This window comes from Syngnathoides biaculeatus, chromosome 16, assembly GCF_019802595.1.
Source record: "Syngnathoides biaculeatus isolate LvHL_M chromosome 16, ASM1980259v1, whole genome shotgun sequence".
Classification (NCBI taxonomy): domain Eukaryota; kingdom Metazoa; phylum Chordata; class Actinopteri; order Syngnathiformes; family Syngnathidae; genus Syngnathoides; species Syngnathoides biaculeatus.
In genome coordinates, this window is record NC_084655.1 from 15,118,801 (window position 1) to 15,141,596 (window position 22,796).

The following is a 22,796-nucleotide window of genomic DNA, read 5'->3' on the forward strand; positions in this document are numbered from 1 at the left end:
TTCGACATTTTTTTTTTTTCAGTTCCGGTAACACGAAGGATTTTTAATACGACTCACGGGATTTTTCTCACTGGTAGGCAAAAGCAACAATGGCGAGTATCAACAAAGCGAATTATTGTAGCATGAAATCTCAACAATGCTCCGATTATGTACGAAATCTACCGTTTGAAGTCCGAAAGCGGTACTTCGAGAAGCTGGGATATCGTGACGGTACGTGTATCTTGCCGGATCCTTACAATTTGAAGAATGGATGGGTTGACGATCCGTCTTTGTGGCCGGACATCACTTTCACCGATATATATTTTTACCTCGTCGATGCGCCCGGACAGTTCACTCACGCTAGTCTGAAGGCATACAAGTCCCTCAAAGCCTACGAATACGTCGAAAGTGGACAGATGCATCCCGTGTTTTATTACAACGTAGAGCAGTCGCCGTATTGTTTTTTGAAGACAAAGGTCATCCCTTCTCAGCGACCTCGGGACAAACCTCATCAACCATGGACGTGCTTAAACAAATCCGAGGGGACTGTATACTGTACACACTGTACATGTTTGGAAGGGTAAGATGGTTTATTTCAATTTATTTTTGATTGTGTATACATAGACAAAAATGTTAGTAATGTGGATTGATGATGTTATTTCAGGATACCATCTGCAATACTCCTCATCTGACAGGGACACACAAATTTTATGACATGTGAAAAATTATTTAATTGAAATATTGGATTTGTACCTAATTGTATCTTTGACAAGGTCTTGTATCTTTATTTTTTAGTAATTTTAATTTTTTTTACATGAATAAAGTTGAATATCCATTTTTTTCCCATGTGATTTAACACCGTTGACTTTTTCATTTTGTCATTCCAGTCTAGGTGAGGTATGCAGTCATGTTGCAGCCCTCTTATTCAAGGTTGATGCAACTGTCCGCGCTGGTCTTACATCAACAGCATCCACAGGTGAAGCTTGCAAGTGGAATGCATCATACAGAAAAGAGGTATCAATTTCAACTTAATGTATTTCAGTATAACCGGAAATATTTCTTAATGATGTCATTGTATGAATCCTGTGTTATCTGAACCTGTTATCTGTGTTTTACAATAATGATTTGCTTTTATTTCAGCTCAATCCAATCCCAATTAGTGACATTAATATCATGGGAAGTCGAAAGACTGACATTTCAACGACATCAGCAAGGGGGAAAGCTCTGCTACCAGACAGGAGTACCCTCCAATCACTACGAGATGTTTGCCCTAATGCAGTTTTCTTCAAAACCATTCCTTCACTGGATGATGAAGAAACAGACACGGCAGAGGAAGAAGAAGAAACGAGGTCCTTACCGCCAACCATCACAAGTCTTATATCTGAGGATGATATCACAGAGGATAACATCACATCTGTTTGTGAGCAACAGTGGAATTCCTACAAATGTACCGAGGACCAAATTATTAACCTTGAAATTGTGACAAAAGATCAAGCTGTAAGCCCCATTTGGTACGAACACAGGAAAGGTCGAATAACGGGAAGTAAGGCTCATGACATCTTAGTCATGAAGGCAACAAGTGACCCAAAGAATAATATCATGAAGGTAATGGGATACAACAGTCGGGATATTTCAAAGAAGGCTGCTGTGGCATGGGGCACAGATAACAAGGCACGTGCCAGACATCTTTATTTAAAACAAGCGGCGAGGAGTCATTTCAACTTTGATTCCACGACAATCGGATTGTTAGTCTGTCAAATCAGACCCTACATGGCAGTTTCGTGTGATGGAATTGTTTCATGTACATGTTGTGGGAAAGGATGTGTGGAGGTGAAATGTCCCGACAAACACAGGAATAGTAATATAGCTAATGCTTCAAAAGACAATTTATTTTGTCTTGACAAGGACTTGCATCTGAAAAAAGAACACAGGTACTATACACAAGTGCAATTTCAAATGTATGTCCAGAAAGTATCTTACTGTGATCTTGTGGTTTATACAAACTTAGACATGGCAATTGTAAGAATTCCACGAGATGATAAATTTATATCAACTCTTTTGTCGAAATGTGATACATTTTTCTGTGACCATGTCCTTCCTGAAGTTGTATCTAGAAAACTCGAGAACAGCAGACCAGAACTTAGAGACTTTATTCCTGATAAGGAGCTAGTGGAAAATGTGTGGTGCTACTGTCAGGAGGAGGCGCATGGACGTATGATCATGTGTGATGGTGCTGATTGTCCATACACCTGGTTTCACTACGGGTGTGTAGACATAAGAAGGAAGCCAAAAGGATCCTGGTTTTGTCCAAGTTGTGTGATGGGATAACCAGTGTTGTGTTCTTGCCATTTCACAAGGAAAATTGTCTGTTTTCATTTGCAGTTATGGACAACAAAAACTTACTCATTTTATCATTAATGTATATCACTGAATCTGTTACGAACAGACATATCAAATGGATGTTTACCATTAAAATATTGGGATAGCAATGATGTATAATTCCTTTATATATCATTTCTCACAAGTTTTTCAATCAAAAAAACACAATCTGCCAAAAGAAGATCCCCATGTACTAACGGTGTCAGAAATCCAGACTGCTGAGTGATGACCTTGTCTGAGCTAATTTCTAATCCTATCCAACCTGCTCACTCCGAGCGAGAACCTCAACATCTTCATTTCTGCTCCCTCAAGTTCTGCTTCCTGTTGTTTCTTCAGTGCCACCGCCTCTAATCCGTACATCATGCCCGGCCTCACCACTGTTTTATAAACTTTGCCCTTCATCTTAGCAGAGCATCTTCTGTCACATAGAACACCAGACAACTTCCACCAACTCTTCCACCCCACTTGGACCCGTTTCCTCACTTCCTTACCACTCTCACCATTGCTCTGTATTGTTGACCCCAAGTATTTGAAGTGGTCCACCCTCGCTATCTCTTCTCCCTGGAGCTTCACTCTTCCTCCTCCGCCCCTCACATTCACGCACATATATTCTGTTTTACTTTGGCTAATCTTCATTCCTCTCCTTTCCAGTGCGTACCTCCATCTTTTTAACTGCTCCACCGCTTGTTCCCTGCTTTCACTACAGATCACAATATCATCTGTGAACATCATGGTCCAAGGGGAATCCAGTTTAATCAGCCTATCCAGTACTACCGCAAACAGGAAGGGGCTCAGCGCGGAACCCTGATGCAGTCCCACCTCCACCTTAATTGTCCTGTACTATTCTCACAAATTTCTCCGCCACACCAGACTTGCACATCCAGTACCACAGTTCCTCTCTTGGTACTCTGTCATAGGCTTTCTCTCGGTCTACAAAAATACAATGTAGCTCCTTCTGACCTTCTCAGCAGGTTGGTCTTCTTCTTCGCCTTCATTGTCCCCATGTTCCCCTTCTTCTTGATCAATGTTACTGGTACTGCTAGATAGTTCCAGGAGAATTGATGCAGCGTTGCTTGTTTCTTGCTGTCCTACGCTTTTCATCTTCCCAACGTTGTACTCGCTGATACCTTTCCTTTGACTCATCAGGAATTAACATGGCTGAAGGTTTTATATCCCATATTAACATGTGTGACATAATCAGGATCATTTGGATCATTGCTAGCAAATCCTGCGAATGTAAGAAATTATAAAATTTAGCAACATAATTTCTGCATACCTACAAAACAATCCAGTCATGGAAATCAATTACTACATAGACTTGGCCTCTTATACATTTAGGAGACACTGACAAAAGAATCATGTAATAAAATAAAACTATATTAACTCTTATGATCGTGCCAGGATATTATACTTGTACTTGGTGAATGAACAGTGAAAAGGTCTCGTTGAATATGCATGCAATGCATCAAGTTGATCCCAAAAAAAAACATTCAAATCTTTCTAGACACAATTATATATTTAAGGAAAAAAACCTGAAGAAAAATGATCTCCACAAACCCGATCTCCGCTATGTTCCGGTGCCCAATTCTTTCAGTTGATAGCCTGAAGCCATGGCTGTTTTTGTCCTTCCACGATCAGTATTTGGTGAAATTTTAAGCCTGATCCTTTCACAAAACTGTTTCTACAGCCAACTACTACACACGATATAACCATTGTACTAAAATGCAAAGACTTTCATTCATCAAAACCGAAAAATTAAATGTATAACCTTACAAACCAATGATCGCACTCGCTTACACCTGCTGTGTTTACTTGGCTTTCTGCCTACCGGAAGTTCTCGTCCGATCACGTGATCATAACAAACGACGTCACACTGGCATATCCTATTACCTAGGGCCCGATTTCCGTGACATGTTAACTTTTCCCAAAATATGCTGCGAAGCACTATCATCATAACACAGCAAAAGAAAAGCATTTTTTTTGTCATAACAACATTACATTTTAAGTCAATCAGTTAGATGTTTTTTTTGGAAATAAGGAATCACAATGGGGAAAAAACATGCAAAAGGCATTGTTCATTTGTTGTCTCTGCAATGTCCCATTTCAGACAAAACTTAAAGCTTGTTTCCTCGCATATGAAAATCAAATTCAAGTTGCAGAGTTGTGAATTCTGAAATTCATCAAAAATTTCACAGAAAATTTTTTCTTGCTTATCCACTGATAAAGTTTGAGGCCCCGTAGCTCAGTGGTTAGAGCAGTGGTTTGGTAAACCAGGGGTTGTGGGTTCGTATCCCACTGGGGCCTCCACTCCCTGAGAAGGGTTGCGTCAGGAAGGGCATCCGGCGTAAAAATTGTGCCAAACATATATGTGCGTTCATCTGAGATGACACGCTGTGGCGACCCCGAAAGGGACAAGCCGAAAGAAACTTACTTACTATCCACTGATAAAGTTTGGGAAAATATTTACGTCGCTTTTTCGCGAAGAACCGTCGGCCTATAAGGGTAAAGCAGAGTGAATAGTGAATGACAACAACCGTAAACAAAACTTTGTTCGAGTGAATTAAGCTCATCAGAAAATAAATAAATAAAAAAACTTTACAAACTTTAACAGTGTCAAAGTAAATCTTTCTAACTTACCTGTGGAATGTTTTCTCAGCCACAAAACTGGCAATTAACGCAGTTAATAACTGTCGCTGCACAGGTCGGCATGGTTGTTTTGAGAGTATCAAGATGGCGGCTTCAGTTTTTTTTTTTTTTTTTTTAAGATCAGTCCCCGCTTCTACTACTCCTACTCCTGTACTACTCTCCTGCTTTACGTATTAATAAGATCAGATAGCAGAAACTGATGGATGGCACATCTTTAACTGTATGATTTAGGATTTTCCATCAAGCAGACTGGAAGATAGTCAACAACCTGCAAAAAATGCACTTACCGGTAATTACAATAAATGTACAGTACTTCATTACTTCACAAAATTATAGACTACAATGCATTCCAACATACTCTACGTACACATTCAGTTATCTTACCAGCACTACAACTTTGTCATAAACGCAGGACCTCATTATTGAAATAAAATATTTGCCTCTGCTGTTTTGATCAACAATCAGAAGGGCATATTTACACTATGGTTATGTATTGCACTACTTTCTTTTAGAAGTGCTATTAAAAGCACCGTGTGAGGGTAAGAGGCTCAGAAAATGGATGGACTCATCATACTGTATATTTCTATTATAATAATAGAGACTCTAACTAATATAATGACTATGACTATAATGAATAATAACCAATATAATACAATATGTTCTAATATTTGGCCCTCACATCAGGCTAACTAGAAAATTAAAAAACTAAAATAAAAATAACAACCCTCTAAGTATGACTGCTTAATATGAATGCTATCCATCCATTTTCTTAGCCACTTATCCTCACAAGGGTCGCAGGGCTGCTGGAGCCTATCCCAGCTCTCAACGTCTGAAATATTATTTATTATTATTCTGCACTACTTTTGATGTAAGGTTTTTATTGTTTATTTTTAAGGTTACACGTGAGAATATACAAATTACAATTTAAAATTTGACTTTAAGGTAATCCAATCATCGAAAATGTTCATAATTGAAGTGAAAGTAATCGATGAATTAACTTGACCTGGATCTAGCTTGCTATCTTATAAGAGGAAAAGGACTTTTTTTTTTTTTTGCCATGGCAAGAGGCAAGCAATATCTTCGGAGAAGCTATCATTTCTGGAAAAACAAAACAAAAAAAAACAAACAACAAAAGCACCAACTGCTGTATTGACATCACATTCACACCAGGTGACTCCAAATGAAGGAATAAATGTTTTAACATTTATAGCAATCTGAAAGTTTGTCATGATTCAGTTATGTACAGTGTAAAATCCAAAAGAAACATAGCGCCAATCCTCCAAAACCAAAAGTGGACATTGTAAAATTATCAGTTGGATTCACATCATGTCAAAGCTCATAGCTTCATTCCAACAGGATGTAAAGCACGAGCACCCCTCCCAATCCGGCTCTTTTCCCATGCCAAAATGCACCACCAGTATGGTCAATACTCTTGGTATCATTTTTTTTTTTTTTTAAATAGTCTCCTTTCATATTTTGTCAGTTTATAAAGGTGGTAAAATGGTTCTGATAAATACTCTGCATCATTTTAGTGAGAGGGAGTTTAACCCTTTCCTGGCTGCCGCTGCTGCTTCTTTTGCTTCTCTTGCTGCAAGAAAGAAAAAGAAAAAAAGTATAGGTGAGCGTGTAAATGAGCTCCATATTGCATTTAACATTTTTAAATTATAAATACACTGATGCACAAGATACCAAGTTTGTTGTGTGACCACGCTCATATCTCAACTCAGACTGAAATGCTCAAACAGATGAACTGAAATCCTTTCAATGTCAAACCTTTCTTCTCTTCTTCTTTCTTTCTCGCCGCTTCCTCTCTCTGTTTCTTGATGATGGCAAGGCGGGCGAGGTCAGCTTTGGCCTGGTCCGTCTTCCCCGCTAAATGCATCTTCATGTAGCGTTCCTTTGCTTTCTGCTTCTCAATCTCTTCTCTGTGTGCACAAAATAAACACGTTGGTATTAAACTACATGTTGGAAAGAAATTAATTCTACAATGTTCACATATAATACAGTCATCATAGTCTTGAACTGAAAAATGATAATTTCTTACAACACAAACAGTGCTCCAAGATCTGTATGTCGGCCATATTTGTATACTGCAATATAACAACACTTGGGTCCTTCCAGTATGTTTAAAGTAGGGTTAAGAAGGCATGGTTACTTCAAGTCAGAACCCAACACTCATCCAATCCAGTTACGCTTTCTTAGTATGTGAAGTCACGTGACTAAGAAAGCGTAACTGGATTGGCTGGTTGTTAAACGGTGAATTTCAGACAGCGAATTGCAGCCAGTTGAATCTCAGGTGACTGAAAATATTGCGTTTCAATTTTAAAGGCTGAAATTTTTTTTTATATGGCGAATTTTTCAACATTGAAAAGTTAAACTGAAATACAGCTTTTGGAGATGCGATCACTTTGAAACAATGTGAATTTTACAACATCAAATTTTCAGTGGCATTTTTAATTCAAATCCTGGTGGCACATATTTACTTCCATACATTTATACTTGATCTAAAAGAGACACTGAAGTTAAACAGTTGAAAAGTCAAATATTTTCGGGTTAATAATTCTGGCATATTTTGCCAGAGCTCCCACAGTTTGTGATACAGTACATGGGACATTATTGACAGATATTTTTTTCTTCTCAAAAGTATAGATTTAAAAAAAAGCATGTTCAAAAATAAACAAAATAAAGTTGTAATAATGAAATTAATAAAATTATCTTTAAAAACTGGGATTGGCCTGCAACCAGTTCAGCGTATACCCCGCCTCCAGCCTGTAGACAGCTGTTATAGGCTCCAGCACTCCTGCGACCGTTGTGAGGATAAGCAGCTCAGAAAATGGGTGGATCTTCCATATACCAAGTTTAAATGATTCTTCTTCTTTTCCTTTCGGCTTGTCCCGTTAGGGGTCGCCACAGCGTGTCATCTTTTGCCATCTTAGCCTATCTCCTGCATCTTCCTCTCTAACCCCAACTGCCCTCATGTCTTCCCTCACCACATCCATAAACCTTCTCTTTGGTCTTCCTCTCGTTCTTTTGCCTGGGAGCTCCATCCTCAGCACCCTTCTACCAACATACTCACTCTCTCGCCTCTGAACATCTCCAAACCATCGAAGTCTGCTCTCTCGAATCTTGTCTCCAAAACATCCAGCTTTGGCTGTCCCTCCAATGAGCTCATTTCTAATCCTATCCAACCTGGTCACTCCGAGCGAGAACCTCAACATCTTCATTTCTGCCACCTCCAGTTCAGATTCCTGTTGTTTCTTCAGTGCCACTGTCTCTAATCCGTACATCATGGCCGGCCTCACCACTGTTTTGTAAACTTTGCCCTTCATCCTAGCAGACACTCTTCTGTCACATAACACACCAGACACCTTTCGCCAGCTGTTCCAACCTGCTTGGACCCGTTTCTTCACTTCCTGACCACACTCTCCATTGCTCTGTATTGTTGACCCCAAGTATTTGAAGTCGTCGACCCTCGCTATCTCTTCTCCCTGTAGCCTCACTCTTCCCCCTCCACTTTTCTCATTCACGCACATATATTCTGTTTTACTTCGGCTAATCTTCATTCCTCTCCTTTCCAGTGCATGTCTCCATCTTTCCATTTGTTCCTCTGCATGCTCCCTGCTTTCACTGCATATGACAATATCATCTGCGAACATCATGGTCCAAGGGGATTCCAGTCTAACCTCATCTGTCAGCCTATCCATTACCACTGCAAACAGGAAGGGGCTCAGAGCTGATCCCTGATGCAGTCCCACCTCCACCTTAAATTCCTCTGTCACACCTAAGGCACACCTCACCATTGTTCTGCTGCCATCATACATGTCCTGTACTATTTTAACATACTTCTCTGCCACACCAGACTTACGCATGCAGTACCACAGTTCCTCTCTTGGTACTCTGTCATAGGCTTTCTCTAGATCCACAAAGACGCAATGTAGCTCCTTCTGACCTTCTCTGTACTTTTCCACGAGCATCCTCAAGGCAAATAATGCATCTGTGGTACTCTTTCTAGGCATGAAACCATACTGTTGCTCGCAGATACTTACTTCTGTCCTGAGTCTAGCCTCCACTACTCTTTCCCATAACTTCATTGTGTGGCTCATCAACTTTATTCCTCTATAGTTCCCACAGCTCTGAACATCCCCTTTGTTCTTAAAAATGGGAACTAGAACACTTTTCCTCCATTCTTCAGGCATACCAAGTTTAAATGATTAAATTGTAAAAATAATCAATTGGCCCACCAGCTCTAAAATCAATGTGCGAATGAAATACCTGTAGATTGCACAGTAAATGTATGGTAAAATGATAAAAGTTATTTTACTCAAAGTATGTAGGATTACAGAATTAAGGAATCTAAACACAAAACATGCATAAGTATGTCAGAAAAATTCTGAAAACGCTGTAGCATAAAAAACCCAGAGTACAAATGGTGAATTTTCCAAAGAAGTTGTTAGTTTGAAACATTACCAAAAACACTTTCAGTAAACCTAATTGGTAGTATAACATGCCATATATTTAAACTGAAGTGACATGATGGGGGGGCAAAAAAATGTACACTGATTTTTATGGAAACACACAAACCTCTCTCTCCTCGACAATTGCTTGGGCTCGTCCAACTCTATGTGAGTCACCTTCTTGGACTTCTGAGCGATTCTGTTGGGATTTTCAATTTCTATCAAGCCCTCCACACCTACCCTCTTCCTCTGCAAACACATCACAACAGCTCAAGTTGTGTATTTTTTTAAATTAAAAAAAAAAAAAAAAAAAAAAAAAGAATGACTGTGATAGGCTTGTACCTGTGAACTGTCATCATCACTATCATCTGATCCTGATGCTTGTAACTTTTCCGTAATGTCATTCTGTGCTGCACCTTCATCCTCAGCCTGAAAAAAATATATAGGAAGTCATGCATTTAGCCCATAAGTAAATATTGATATAGACACATTGAATCACGATTGTAAATGCAGTGCATCATCGTGACTGGATTTTACATGACTACAGACAGTGCAGACCTCCATCAAGGTGTAAACAGTTGTTACCTGCAATAAATGATCAGTGGTTTTCTGAACCAGTATACACAGGTGAAAATCTCTTCGAATTATATGATTTGTTTAACTCATTATTAGCAATATTTTTATATTTATTTAAATAATTTGAGGTTTGCTAGACCCTTTTAAAAATGGCACATTCTATAATAATATGTCAATTATATTGGAAAAACAATTATTATTATTCTGTATCAATGCCAGTACCCAGGAACTCAAACACAAATACAAAACTAACAGTAAAAAAAAAAACAAAAAACATGCTCATTTAATACAGGCACACACAAGAGGTCCACATGAGGACCTTGTGTCACATTCATTGTACAAAAGCATCAATATTTGCTAGTTGATGGATTAAAAGCCTCACATTTTCTCCAGATGCCATTTGGACATTCACCACACCCACATTACCCGAAAGGCCACCAGGATTTCAAGTAACCCCCACTCACCCATCCCACTGCCTCTTCAGACGGCTGCCATCAGGGAGGAGACTGCAGAGCCTTCGGAACAAAACTAGCAGGTTCAAAGAGGTTTTTTTCCCCACCAGGATGTTCAACTCCCTCTCTGCTTTGCCCCCATTATCCCTCCCTGGAGCAACCACCACTGATTGTAGACCACAAATTCAATTCGTGCACAAACCACATTTCAAGCACTGTATTTACTTTGCCCTTGCAGCACTACGTACATTACCCAACTGATTATTCTGCTGCAGTTCATAAATGTCTATAGTTTAATACAGTCCACAGCACTCAACTGAATTGTACGTGTGTGAATATATGGGAATTGCAGTATGTTGCATGTTATGCATGTACAACACATCTGACAATAGAGCTACTTGAACAAAGCATGCACGCCAAATGGTATGTAATGGACCCTGGAAGGGGTCTATGGCATTTTCTTTTATAAGACATAAGACTTACCGTCTTCCTCTCCTCCTCCGCCTTCATCTGGGCGTCGATCTCCTCGGGACTTGTGTAGGTCCGTGTGCGACCCTTGTGGCCACCTTTCCTACCTACAGTGAAGATGACAAGCGTGAACAGATTTACCCTGTTTACGACTCATAGTGGAGAAGAACAGCAATATTAGACACATGCAAAGCGTACACGTACATCGGTGTCATGTTATAACGCCACCAAAGCAATCACAAGCGTAAATTGATGCGACTCTGCATGTTCTTAGAGGCATAAATTGTTAGCCTAACGAATGCTACTGCTATATAGAAACATGGAAATTTACGAAACAGTTGACATTTTACACAATCTTCTTACCTCCCTTGGGCATTTTTAGTACGAAATACTGTATATCGATATATGACTAACAATATGGATATATTTAGAAAAAAAAATACACGGCCGAAGTGACAGCTGGCTTCTAAAATTGCAGTGGAACAAAATACAGAACTGCGTTTTGGCCAAAGATTTGCCTGTTCAAATATCTTCAAAATGAAAAACAAAATGATAGGGGCTATTTAAAAAAATTCTCCGAGTAAAAAGCATATATTTTTAAACTTTATCATCTGTATCTGCCATGTTCTAAATGAATAAACAAACAAACCAAAAATCCATTTCGGTTTTCATACCGGCGTTCAATTTATGGCCTAAAGTGATGCAATTTCAACAGAACGACTGAAGGCTATTTACGTCAATATTGTGAAGGAAAATATCTGTAAATATGCCCAAATTTACGTTTGGGAACAAATGAATACCAGGTTAATCTGAAAAATGATTTTAAAAAACATTAAACAAAGACTATTCATACACGCATTGTTATGACGTCATATGTGAGACGAGTTTCTAATGGACCCCAATGACGGCTAAATTAAAGGCCTGAAACGTTTTCGATATCCAAGTAGGAAAACATTAGGTGCATTTGTTCATCTCGGGACAAAGTGTAGGGAAATGCCGAAAGTCAAGAGAAGTCGTAAGCCGCCTCCAGACGGCTGGGAACTAATCGAGCCTACTTTGGATGAGCTGGATCAGAAAATGAGAGAAGGTAAGATGAAACAAGATAATTTGGCCCTTGCGCGCTTCGAGCATTACCGTCTTCTAACGAGTGATCACAGAGAGTTTCTTTGCAACTGTCATGTACAAAACACAGTTGAAACATTTCACTTTGGAAATGGGGTCAACCTGTTAGTTGCTTTCTACCGTTCGATATGGAGGAAATTGATATCCTCTTTGTATGTTTTGCTTCTTCCTAGCTGAAACTGAACCTCATGAGGGAAAGAGAAAAGTCGAAGCTCTTTGGCCAATTTTCAGACTGCATCATCAGCGGAGTCGATACATCTACGACCTTTTTTTCAAAAGAAAAGCCATCAGCAGAGGTAAAGGAGGATGATAATTTATCAGTATTATTTCTCTCTTGACGTAATTACTTTTCCAGTTTACCCAATACAACCTTTTACCAATCGTGATTATGTTATCCCGTCAATGTACTTTGTACACAACTTCATATATCAAATTGTTATAGTGTGATAGATGCCAACTGAATGTTTGTTTTTCTTTGTGCGTGTCCTGTCAGAGCTGTATGAATATTGCATAAAGGAAGGCTATGCTGACAAGAACCTGATTGCCAAGTGGAAGAAGCAGGGCTATGAGAACCTGTGCTGCCTGCGTTGCATTCAAACACGAGACACCAACTTTGGGACTAACTGCATTTGCAGAGTTCCAAAGAGCAAACTGGAAGTTGTAAGTCTCAATGAGTATCTGGAGTTTCACTCATTATGATACAGTAATAAAATAATTTTGATAGTTGTTCTGCCATTTCACTTTTCAGTGTTCATGTCATGAATTTGAAACACGTTTTTAATACTGAACCAGACATAGGGAAGCACAAAATTATCTTTTATACATTTCAGAGACCCACCTGCGTAGACTGAATTTTAACAAACATTTTCAGTGGGTTGCTACTGCTTCATTGTATTTACAGGATGATGTGTAGAAAAACGGTTCTAACCCAATGTACCATTTGTGACATTGTTTCTTTGTAGGGAAGGATCATTGAATGCACCCACTGTGGATGCAGAGGATGCTCTGGTTAGATGTGGAACATCAAGACTTGCCTGGCCTCCATCGTTGCTATCGCACGTCTCAGTCACCTGCTACAGAAACTGTTCTTTATTTTGATCAACATCATTCCCAGCAATCATTTTAGGGCTCTGAAGTATACTGAGAGTGGCCTTTCTGTATTCATTAGTTGCTTTTCCCATGTTCTACTGTCTAAACTCATCTTCAATTCCTCTGAGGAGGAAGTTGTCTTCATGCTCTTTAAGTTGTGATGTATGTTTTATTTCATTCAGAGGGTTAGGTAGTGTTGTTGGTTTTTTTTTAACTTCTTGTAATAATTGGAATAAAACAATTCTGATTGACTTCCTATCATGTTTGTTCACATTCAATACTTGGTAATCTGTCACTTATATAGCCACAAAGAACTGGTTAGAATAGAGGGATTAAATTGTGCATTAATTAAGCCTCTACAGCAAGATTTAAGATACATTTACAGCAAGTATCATGCTAATAGCATAATTTATTCTAAATGAAGTTACTGTTGTCGCTCAGTGACTAGTCATAGTATGTTTTGATGAAAGAATTAAATTGCCTTGCCTACTACTTGGCGGCACGGTGGATCAGCTGGTAAAGCCTTGGCCTGACAGTTCTGAGGACCCGCGTACGATCCCAGCCCCGCTAGTGTGGAGTTTGCATGTTCTCCCCGTGCCTGCGTGGGTTTTCTCCGGGCACTCTGGTTTCCTCCCACATCCCAAAACCATGCAACAACGATTATTATTTTTCAAGTAATGCTACATCAAACACTATGTTCATCATCACAGAAACAACCCACGTGTTTTGGAGCATGTCATGTTTAATGATGTCGGCTATGTTAGTTGTTCACAGTGTCCGGATCATCAATGACTCCTGTGTGCACCAAACATAAGTGCAAAAGTGGGAATGGATTTAAATATTTTAATTGAATTTTTTTTTTTTTTTTACCTAAAAGCATTGATATGTGATATATTCAAAAGAAAAAGTCAATACCATCTATCTGCACCACGTAATACTGCCCCAGTCATGAAGTGATAGAAAATGTACAATAATTATTCAACTGTAAGGACACTGAGTGTTCACGTTAAGCACAATGTGGTATGGCTTGGTCAGATTACATTCACGATTTTTTGCATTCCAGGGAAAAATTGCTAAAACCCCTATGATCAGAAATTGTTTAATAGGTCACATGCAACAAGTGGGGTTTTAAAAAAGTCAAACAAAATTAAATGTTTTTTTAATTTTCCCAAAATAAAAATTTGACACAGCTGAAGAAAGCAAAGTCTTTAAAAACAATGTCGATTGCTTGCAGTAGAAAAAGAGCATCCACAGTCCCACCATGACTATTCGCCCCATGCAGTCACATGTGCCGTAGTGGATACAGAAGTACAGCAACAACACAAAATTAACAACGGAAAAAAGTGTAATATACATGACTGCTGTGGATTTGTTTCACTGGCCGTTTTGTGATTACATCCAATAAAGACCACTGATCAGGCAACAGTAAATCAGATATAACACCCCATTCCTCCTCACCCAAACAAAACTCAAGGATCCTGTCTGTAACAATTCTTTCACCCACCGTAGAGCAGAAACATTCCGCATATAATAATTCAAGGTAGTACAAGACGGTCACATGCTGACGCCACAACAATCTTACACCTTTAAGACAATAGTGAAATTCAATAGATTAAGGTTAAATAGCTTTGTTTCCTGACTGAGAGTCAAACGCCACAGAACATCCACAACAAAGGCTCACAACAGCAGCTTTTGTTTTGCTGTTGTGTGAACGCAGATTTCTCAGGACATGCACTATCATGGGAGCAGAACCGTGTCAAATTCAACAAGGCTGAAACAGCCTCTCGGAATGTTTACTCCCTGTTCTCAACAGCAAAATCCACTTTTAAAAGTCCACTTTTGCGTGTACATTTGGAAAAACGAGGACAATTTTACTACAGGAATGCGTGTTAAAGAAGTCACGCCCACTTCAGGATTCAAATGAACTGCGGGTGAAAAATCAAGAATGCTTTAGCTGAAAAAGGCGGAACAAATTTGCATGGTGCTCATGACGTTTGATAGAAAGGAATATCATCATAAATTCAAGTTCGTCTGAGACCAAATGAGCTATTTCTGTACATGAACAGCAGTGTGAAATTAATTTACTGTAATTAAAAAAATAAAAATACTGTACATATTTGAGTAGGGAGTGATCCTACAACATAAACAGTAATATGCAAATATCCACCTTTTCTCTGTTGAGTCAGGATTGCAGTGTGTGTGCATATTTGAGTCAACATACTTTCATAACTGAACCACTTATTGACATTCACTAGTTTCCTTCATCCTGCGCGCGCACACATGACCAGAGAACAAGGCAGATATGCAGAGATAATACAATAAAATCAGTACAGTTTGATCAAAAATTAACATGATCATAGATCAAGTCCATTAAAAACCAAAAGGGTGGAGTCTCTCTGTAAAAGATCAAATTTTGTATAAAACGCTGGTGGTGTAGTTAAAATTAAAAGGCGCTGCTGCTGCTGCACTGCGGCCGTCAGAACTGTGCAGGTAGTGCAGAGTGATCAGCTGGCTGAGGTAGAGCACTATCTGGCTGTCGTCCTCTCCCAGCCCCAATTGCTCCTGGAGGAAGCAGCGGCGTCGGGCCTCCACGCCCTCCGGCCCCTCTGTTATGTTGACCGGCAGGTGGAGATGATGGGTGAAGGTGAACAGAAAGGCCTTGGCCACCAGACGACACAGTATACTCTGCACGTGAAGGAAGTACGTGGAGCCACGGCGGACGTATGTGCGGTGATCGGCCATGTTGGTGAGGAGTTCGCCACGATAAGGTGGACAGCGCAAGGTCTTCTGGTCGACATCCAGAATGGAAATGTAGCGGCTGTAGCGGGACAATGAGTGCAGCATGCTGGAACCAACAGGAGACGCCAATCTGAAAGACAAATACTGTATATGTTATATACATATATATATTTGTAAGTTGCTCTAGCCCGAAAATACTGTAGCTTATTACGGGAAATCCAATGATCTTTTTTTTTTTTTTTTTTTTCTTCCAATGTGCGATTTTCAATGACTGTTGGGCATTTGTGGTCAAAACAAAACTGGGTGAATTTTTGGCTTTTCATTTTTGTTTGATGTGCCAGTATTCGGTAAGATTTTGCTTTTTCACATTTAAGTATGTCCATATTGTCAAGTAGGGCCTCACCTGACCCTGATTGTCTGACTCAACACTTTGAGAGGCTGCTGGCAACGATCGATTGTCCCACAGCTTGCCAACTATTTGGTGCCTAGCTGGATTTTGCCCATGTTTAGAAACAGGGGTCGGCAACCTTATACGCTGAGAGAGCCACAAACGGCAAATATTTTAAAACGTAATTCCAAAAGACCCATCCAATATTTTTTAAACTAAATACAGGTGTATTCATGGATTTTATGCAAGACCAACACTTTAAGGGTGCAATAAGTCTCTAAATTTATTTAAATAACACTATGCTGTGGCTGACCAATGATGACAAAAGTACTTTTTACCAATAATGCGACTCTTTTGCTGATGGCTTAGTCGTCTGTTTCATACGTCATTAAATTAGACTTCATGCAGCCTTTGAGAGTTCCATCCGTTATTCATGAACGTAGGTTGGTCTTAATATTTTTTTTTTTTAAATGTGAGAAAGACTTTTCATATGCATAGGTATAATCAAATGTTGTCACTAGAGCAATATTGACACGTTGCACTGTGTGGTATGTGACTGGAAGTACGTTCCATGTTTTCACAATCAGCTGGTCTGTAAGTTGAATTTTTTTCATTTGTCCTCACTTATGTGCGCTTGCCAACAATGCTTGCCGACAGAGGCAAGTCTCTATGTTAAAAAAAAAAAAAAAATTCCAGTGGTGTGCAGCGCATAAGCACTCTGTCATTATAAACCACATTGATAGGCTGTTTAAGGACTGTAACATATGTAATTATGAGTGTACCCTTTTAAGAGCAGAGGAGGGGGCGGTGCAAGGTAAACTAGGAAGAAGAGAGTGTGGCTGTCATTGGGGGCCAAGCATCAGGTCGTTGTTAGAGAAAGTTACGTGTGGTGCTAGAATGTTAAAAAAAAAAAAAAGTCAGGCTGACATCTTTTTTTTTTTGGGCCACGCAGTCACGCGATCAACCAGAACTTCCTCGCGATTGATCGCGATGGACACATTGAGCACCCCTGTTGTATACAGTATGTCATTATGAGGACTCTGTGAGACATATGCAACCACCAAAAGAGCCAGGTGTGGCTCGCAAGCCTTAGGTTCCTGACCCCTGGCTTAGAACATGGAAATGCCTTTTTTTTTTTTTAATAATTTTGAATCACAGACTGTCAACCACAAACTAGTTGCCAAACCCAGAACACTGTACGAGTTCAGTGACATCTTTCAGTGTGTGGTAGACCTTAGACACACATTCAACAAAAATGACTGTCATGGGAACGTTGTTTGAGTAAACAAAAGGAGCATTGTTAAATCATCTTTACGCATTAACAAATCAACAAAGAACCCTTTACTGAGAGATTATATTAAATTAATTTTTGCTTGAGTGCTTACCTCTGCAATCCAATAAGTTTCCAACTGTACAGGTCAGTGAGGGTGAAAGGGGAGCACAGCCAAGCTTGTACTCGCTCACCACACTTCCCCGGAGCTGGTACAAACAGGGCCAGAGCTGAAACCAGCCGACGAACTCTCGTCTCATCGGTCCCAAGCACCACCAGGGTCCTGCCACCTAGCAAACACCAGAGAGCCTGCATAGCGAAAGGATACTGTCGCACGAACCTCAAGGCCCCTTGTCCAGCCTTCTTCTTCTGACGCAGGGTCACCTTCCCCCCATTGCTTAGAGGAGAGGCAGTCCAGTCAGAACCAGTAGATGTACTCATAGTACAATCAGAGCCATCTTCAGCAGAGGTATGGGAACCTGCATCTCCTGGGAGTCCAGCTATGTGGTTCTCTGAGAATGGGGATCCCACAGCATAGTCATCCTGGAGTGGAAGTAGGGCCTGGGGCTCCTGGTTGACCACCAGGATTTGAGCATTCTGACGATGGACAGCGAGATGGGGCGCCACATCAGGTGGATTATTGAGTAAACCTTCATGAGTCATACAGCATGCGGCATCCATTGGAACAAACTTGGAGTCCTTCTCGCATCCTTCATCTCTGGTAGATTCTTGTAGCAAAGTCTTGGGTCTCCGGTCTTCAACACTAGCGGCCTCTACCCATTCACTGTTGCTCTCACCATTTAGATACGTTTTGTAGATGCAGTCTGGGGTCAAGTCAGACTCTTGATCCGGAAAGTCTGGTTTTAGACATGTTTGGCTGCTACAGTTTCCATTAGGTTTCTCTGAGCGCTTCTTGGCATCCAGTTGTTGGTCAAAATAAGAGGTCTTGAGATTGTTGTCTTCAAGGTTGAGGTCTCGAGTATGGTTGGTCTCAGAGGCAGCATCAAAAGGCTTTGGATGTTCTGATCCAAGTAAGATAGGGACTGGATGCAAACGTTTGGAGTCGTCCACAGCGTGATTCACAGCACAAAATGGTCTTAATGTTCCCCTTCCATCAAGATCCTCATAGTCGTCTTCACATAGTTCCTCCTCAAAGAGGAAGTTAATAACTCTCAGCTTCTTCCGTAGGGATAGGTCCAAGCGTCGGGTGTGCAGGTAGCACAGGTCACCACGGAAACTCCTTTCTGTTTCCTTCAGGAGCTCCACAGTGGCCTCGTAGAACGTGTTGTCACAAAGTTCTTGGAGGGTCTTGAGGCGCTTGTCAAAACACTTTGCAGACTTCGCTTTGATCAACTGCGGCGTGTAGGACGGCCTGCGTTTGACATGCTCATCTTCATCGTCACCCACCTCCCTTTCGCTTCCGTGACCGTTACGTCCCTGAACATCATCCCCTTCTTTCTCCCCACCATTGGAACAACTCAAGGGTTTAGCTAGCTTGGAATACTTGACAAAGAGCTCCTCACACTCACTCATACACTTCTGACATGCAACGGCGTGAGGGTCTCGGCGGGGACGATGGGGGTATGAGCTGATCTGCCTTAGAAGGTCTCTGTGTTCGTATATGCTCTTTTCCACATTGGCGAGCTCATTTGCCTTTTCCACAGCATGAGCGGAGTACATGCATTGTGGTCCCGCCTCTCTCTGCAGCCCTTCTTCCCTCTGCAGAACAGAGTGAGTGTACCTAAGGGGGCGATGGGAGGAGAAACTTGGTCATCAATCAACACATATACTTTGCTCTATAACTTCTGTTTTTATGAATTAAATGTTAATATGAGGGAATTCACACAGAAAACCCTGGATAAACATTTTTAGCAGACATGTGGGAGGCATGCTTCAAGGGGAAATTCAGTGGTTTGCATTAACAACGTATCCAATAGGTCATGTAATATGTACTCTTTCTTGACAATGTGATGTTAAATCCTCTCTCATTTAATAGTGTTTTGAGAAGATTTTTATCGACAGTTATGAATTTTCAGAGGCGCTGCCATTTTCGCAAGTCACATGACCTACATGGGCGTATGTGACGTGTTACGTGCCGTTCCAAATGCTCGATTACACGGGACACCATTACACCCAGCGCTGATTTCTCGGATTTATCCTCATCTGATGAAGAAATAGCAGTATCGGTTGACCGGGAAGACAGAGCAATACTTCCATACAGATTTGAATCTGTGGCTGTAAATAACGCCACTGAGCGGCTCGGCCGTGAGCTGAGCTCCGCGGAGCAGTGTGAGCGAGCTCCGCTGCTCAGCTGTAAATAATGTTGAAAATTCGGATGGTTGCTCGGGCAGAATGACGTGGAGTCTGACGAGCTCGCTCTGCCAAGCGGTGGAGCCGTGAACTCGCTCCACCGCTCTGTATGGAAGTATTCCTCTGTCTTCCCGATCAACTGAGATGAGAATAAATCCGAAAAATCAATGCTGGTCGTCATGGTGTCACATGTAATCCAGCGTTTCGAACGTCACGTACGCCCACATAGGTCATGTGACTCGCAAAAATGGCGGCGCCCCTGAAAATTCGTAGTTGTTGATAAAAATCTTTTCAAAACACTATTAAATGAGAAAGGATTTAACATCACATTGTCAAGATAGAGTACATATTACGTGACCTATTGAATACATTGTTAATGCAAACCACTGGATTTCCCTTGAAGCGCGACAAGCATAACGTAGTCAAACAGTGATAGACCTTCATTTTTAGTATTAATTAGCAGTCACCACAAACATTTATTAATTGAGACCCATCTCAAAAGGGGCTATTTTTGATGCAGTATCATTACTGAAGTATTAGTACTATTTTGTATTAGTATTTTTACTGGGAAAGTAAACTAATGGTTAAAATGTATGTCCAGTCTTTCTGCATGCAGTTTGAATTTTGGAGTAAGGGTGAACACCCAGTGCTTGCTGGATTTTCTCCAAGTACTGTGGCTTCATTCATTCATCCACATTGCCCTTGTTAGGTTTACTGAACCTCTGAATTGTCCATAGGTGTGACTGTGAATGCTTCTTTGTCTAAATGTGCCCTGTGATTGACCGGCAAACAAATGAAGGTGTACCCCAGCTCTTGAAAAAAATTCAGATGGGATAGGCTACAGTAAATGTGATCTTGAAAAGGTTAAATAGTTTAGAAACTAAAGTATATAGTTGAAGGAGGGCTGCTGGGACATGCTGTCATTTATAACCATTTCTAGTTGTCCAAATGCTAAAGAGTATTCACACATACTTTGGCACAGTTATATTTATCATTATTTCTGATATTTTTTTCCCAACACGCTACACCTTTCTCAACTGAATGAAATTGATCCAACTTCAAAATATGCACAAAATTCTGGACATCTTCTGAATTACTTCAGCAGATTTACAAAATTTGTACTTTTCCTAAACCATTTCATAATTCCATTTGAAAACAATAATAAATTTAATTCACCCTTCTATGTATATTGCTCAAACGATTTCACCCATTCCAACTTCAAACCGTAAAGATCATTCTGTATATCTTGGGATGTTTTAGACATGTTCTCAAAATTACCATATTTTTAGTATTTCATGTTTTCAATGACAATCTGAAATTATTAGCTATATTTGGAAAAATCTACCTTTATTATTTAAATTGAGATTTTCTTTCAGTGTCAAATTCAACATTTTGTTTAAACATGTTTAAAAAAACCCTCTCTGGACCAAATGAAATTTTGCAGAGAGAAAAATCTGATACTTTCAGAAAATGATACTAATTTTCGATTATATTAAACCTGCTGCAAATTTTCAACCCCTGCCCGGAAAGGGTTCAATTAATTGCACAGGATCTCAGTCAGCATCAGCCTTCTACAGAAATTGTAGATTTTTCATTTTCATTATGAAGTAGAATAAAGTCCAGTGTAAGCATGAAAGAGAAGGCTCGTCCATTGACTCAAGACGGGACTTACTCTAGATCTCGAAGCTTTCGCTGAAGTTCTTTGGCAAAAGCTTTGCGGTTCCCAGCCTTCAGGCACTCCGAGGCTTTTGAGAAGTAGGCAGACAGTTCCTGAAATTGTAACATGATCTTCCTTTCATCTACTGAAATGTATGCCATACAGAATGGCCGCACAAAGCCTCTCGCCTCTAGGTCGTAGAGTGTAAGGTGATGGACGTAGGCAAACGCGCCCTCTTTCGAGTCACCCAGTACAACCCTTGAGTCCTCCACAAAACTGAGCCGAGGGTATCCGCTACCAGGGGGGTGCCCAACGAAGGAGGCCTGGTAGTCAACCGACATGATGCGTAGGGAGAAGTAGTTGAGATCGAAGGTGCCACAGACTGTGGGGTCATCGGGAATGGTGAGGAGAGGCTGGGGGCCCACCTGCTCAGAGAACTCCGAAATGAGGATGAAGTCTTTAGTGAACTTGGCATAGGAGGTTTTGGCCCAAGGGTTGGAGTCAGCTGGAGGATGGAGGGGAACGGAGAACTCCTCTGGAATGGCCCACGGGTCAGGCGTGGTCTGACCATCGTCATCCTCTTTTGTGAAAGCCACCACGTCAGGTGAACCTATCATAGTGCTATTGTGGAGCAAGGCATTAGAGACCACACTGTGCGGCTCATCTATCAATTATGAACAAGCTGGCAGGGAGCAGAGGTTAAAGCCAGATAAAGTTAAGTCAGAATGATTATAATAATCACAAAATCTGTGGAAATTTGATCTCAGTGTTGAATTGTGGAGGGGGATCCAGTCCACAGCACAATAAGATCGATATTAAAGGAGTATACGACATGCACGCAGATCAGCGTCCTGCTAACAAAAGTCATTACATAGCGTCAATCCCAGCATCCGGCCAAGCATCAAACCTTTCATGCATTGAACGAGACAGTGAAAAGCAGCTGTTCTCTCAGTCCTCTCTTCACGTCTCCATTACCATCACGTCGCCTTGTTTAATCCACAGATGCGCCCAGGGATCGCACCACTAGCATGCAAGAGCGACATAATCATCACACCGTGAGACTGACGCCATGTTTACCCAGCTGCTGGAGTCGAGTCAGGTGACTCTTCCACCAATCCAATACAAGAATTCCACAACGAAACATTAGTAGCGGTGAAGCTCGATTTTAAGACATGAAATTGTTGTTTCCTCTATTTAAATCGAGTTCTTGTAGTGATGACATCTATGGTGGAGACTGCTGTTGAGGAAAACGTTAATAAAAGAAATA

The 22,796-nt window shown here is 40.6% G+C and overlaps 4 protein-coding genes across 5 annotated transcripts; 2 read left to right on the forward strand and 2 right to left on the reverse strand.

Moving 5' to 3' along the window:
* Positions 1-89: 89 nt before the first annotated feature.
* LOC133515122 (uncharacterized) lies at positions 90-4,814 on the forward strand. Its single transcript, XM_061847427.1, has 3 exons — positions 90-559; positions 867-993; positions 1,120-4,814. The coding sequence occupies exons 1-3, from the start codon at positions 90-92 to the stop codon at positions 2,305-2,307; spliced, it is 1,785 nt and encodes a 594-aa protein (XP_061703411.1). The 3' UTR covers positions 2,308-4,814.
* A 397-nt stretch (positions 4,815-5,211) lies between these two features.
* On the reverse strand, positions 5,212-11,781 carry pdap1b (pdgfa associated protein 1b). 2 transcript variants are annotated; one of them, XM_061847431.1, is made up of 6 exons: positions 11,629-11,781; positions 10,970-11,061; positions 9,801-9,887; positions 9,586-9,707; positions 6,778-6,929; positions 5,212-6,592 (listed from the first exon to the last, which is right to left on the reverse strand). In XM_061847431.1, exons 2-6 carry the CDS (start codon positions 10,994-10,996, stop codon positions 6,528-6,530), a joined length of 453 nt encoding a protein of 150 aa, XP_061703415.1. In that variant the 5' UTR covers positions 10,997-11,061; positions 11,629-11,781; the 3' UTR covers positions 5,212-6,527. The 2 variants fall into 2 exon arrangements, with proteins under 2 accessions (XP_061703415.1, XP_061703414.1); XM_061847430.1 differs by lacking the exon at positions 11,629-11,781 and adding an exon at positions 11,318-11,565 and having other exon boundaries at positions 5,779-6,592.
* Positions 11,782-11,826: 45 nt separating this feature from the next.
* On the forward strand, positions 11,827-13,421 carry bud31 (BUD31 homolog). The gene is made up of 4 exons (XM_061847432.1): positions 11,827-12,041; positions 12,250-12,372; positions 12,570-12,736; positions 13,039-13,421. Exons 1-4 carry the CDS (start codon positions 11,948-11,950, stop codon positions 13,087-13,089), a joined length of 435 nt encoding a protein of 144 aa, XP_061703416.1. The 5' UTR covers positions 11,827-11,947; the 3' UTR covers positions 13,090-13,421.
* Positions 13,422-14,250: 829 nt separating this feature from the next.
* smcr8a (Smith-Magenis syndrome chromosome region, candidate 8a) lies at positions 14,251-22,694 on the reverse strand. The gene is made up of 3 exons (XM_061847425.1): positions 21,545-22,694; positions 17,678-19,303; positions 14,251-16,034 (listed from the first exon to the last, which is right to left on the reverse strand). Exons 1-3 carry the CDS (start codon positions 22,144-22,146, stop codon positions 15,572-15,574), a joined length of 2,691 nt encoding a protein of 896 aa, XP_061703409.1. The 5' UTR covers positions 22,147-22,694; the 3' UTR covers positions 14,251-15,571.
* Between the last annotated feature and the right edge of the window lie 102 nt (positions 22,695-22,796).

Bases quoted from the DNA above. Each gene is read 5' to 3' on its own strand.
- LOC133515122 (XM_061847427.1), top strand. From the start codon at position 90: ATGGCGAGTATCAACAAAGCGAATTATTGTAGCATGAAATCTCAACAA. The intron at 560-866 runs GTAAGATGGTTT...TTGTCATTCCAG, and splicing joins CACTGTACATGTTTGGAAGG to TCTAGGTGAGGTATGCAGTC. The intron at 994-1,119 runs GTATCAATTTCA...CTTTTATTTCAG, and splicing joins ATGCATCATACAGAAAAGAG to CTCAATCCAATCCCAATTAG.
- pdap1b (XM_061847430.1), bottom strand. The intron at 9,888-10,969 runs GTAAGTCTTATG...TATTTTTTTCAG, and splicing joins CGGAGGAGGAGAGGAAGACG to GCTGAGGATGAAGGTGCAGC. The intron at 6,593-6,777 runs GTTTGACATTGA...TCTTTCTTGCAG, and splicing joins GAAAGAAGAAGAGAAGAAAG to CAAGAGAAGCAAAAGAAGCA.
- bud31 (XM_061847432.1), top strand. From the start codon at position 11,948: ATGCCGAAAGTCAAGAGAAGTCGTAAGCCGCCTCCAGACGGCTGGGAA. The intron at 12,042-12,249 runs GTAAGATGAAAC...GCTTCTTCCTAG, and splicing joins GGATCAGAAAATGAGAGAAG to CTGAAACTGAACCTCATGAG. The intron at 12,373-12,569 runs GTAAAGGAGGAT...GTGTCCTGTCAG, and splicing joins AAGAAAAGCCATCAGCAGAG to AGCTGTATGAATATTGCATA.
- smcr8a (XM_061847425.1), bottom strand. From the start codon at position 22,146: ATGATAGGTTCACCTGACGTGGTGGCTTTCACAAAAGAGGATGACGAT. The intron at 19,304-21,544 runs GTAAGTCCCGTC...TCGCCCCCTTAG, and splicing joins CGAAAGCTTCGAGATCTAGA to GTACACTCACTCTGTTCTGC. The intron at 16,035-17,677 runs GTAAGCACTCAA...TTTGTCTTTCAG, and splicing joins AAACTTATTGGATTGCAGAG to ATTGGCGTCTCCTGTTGGTT.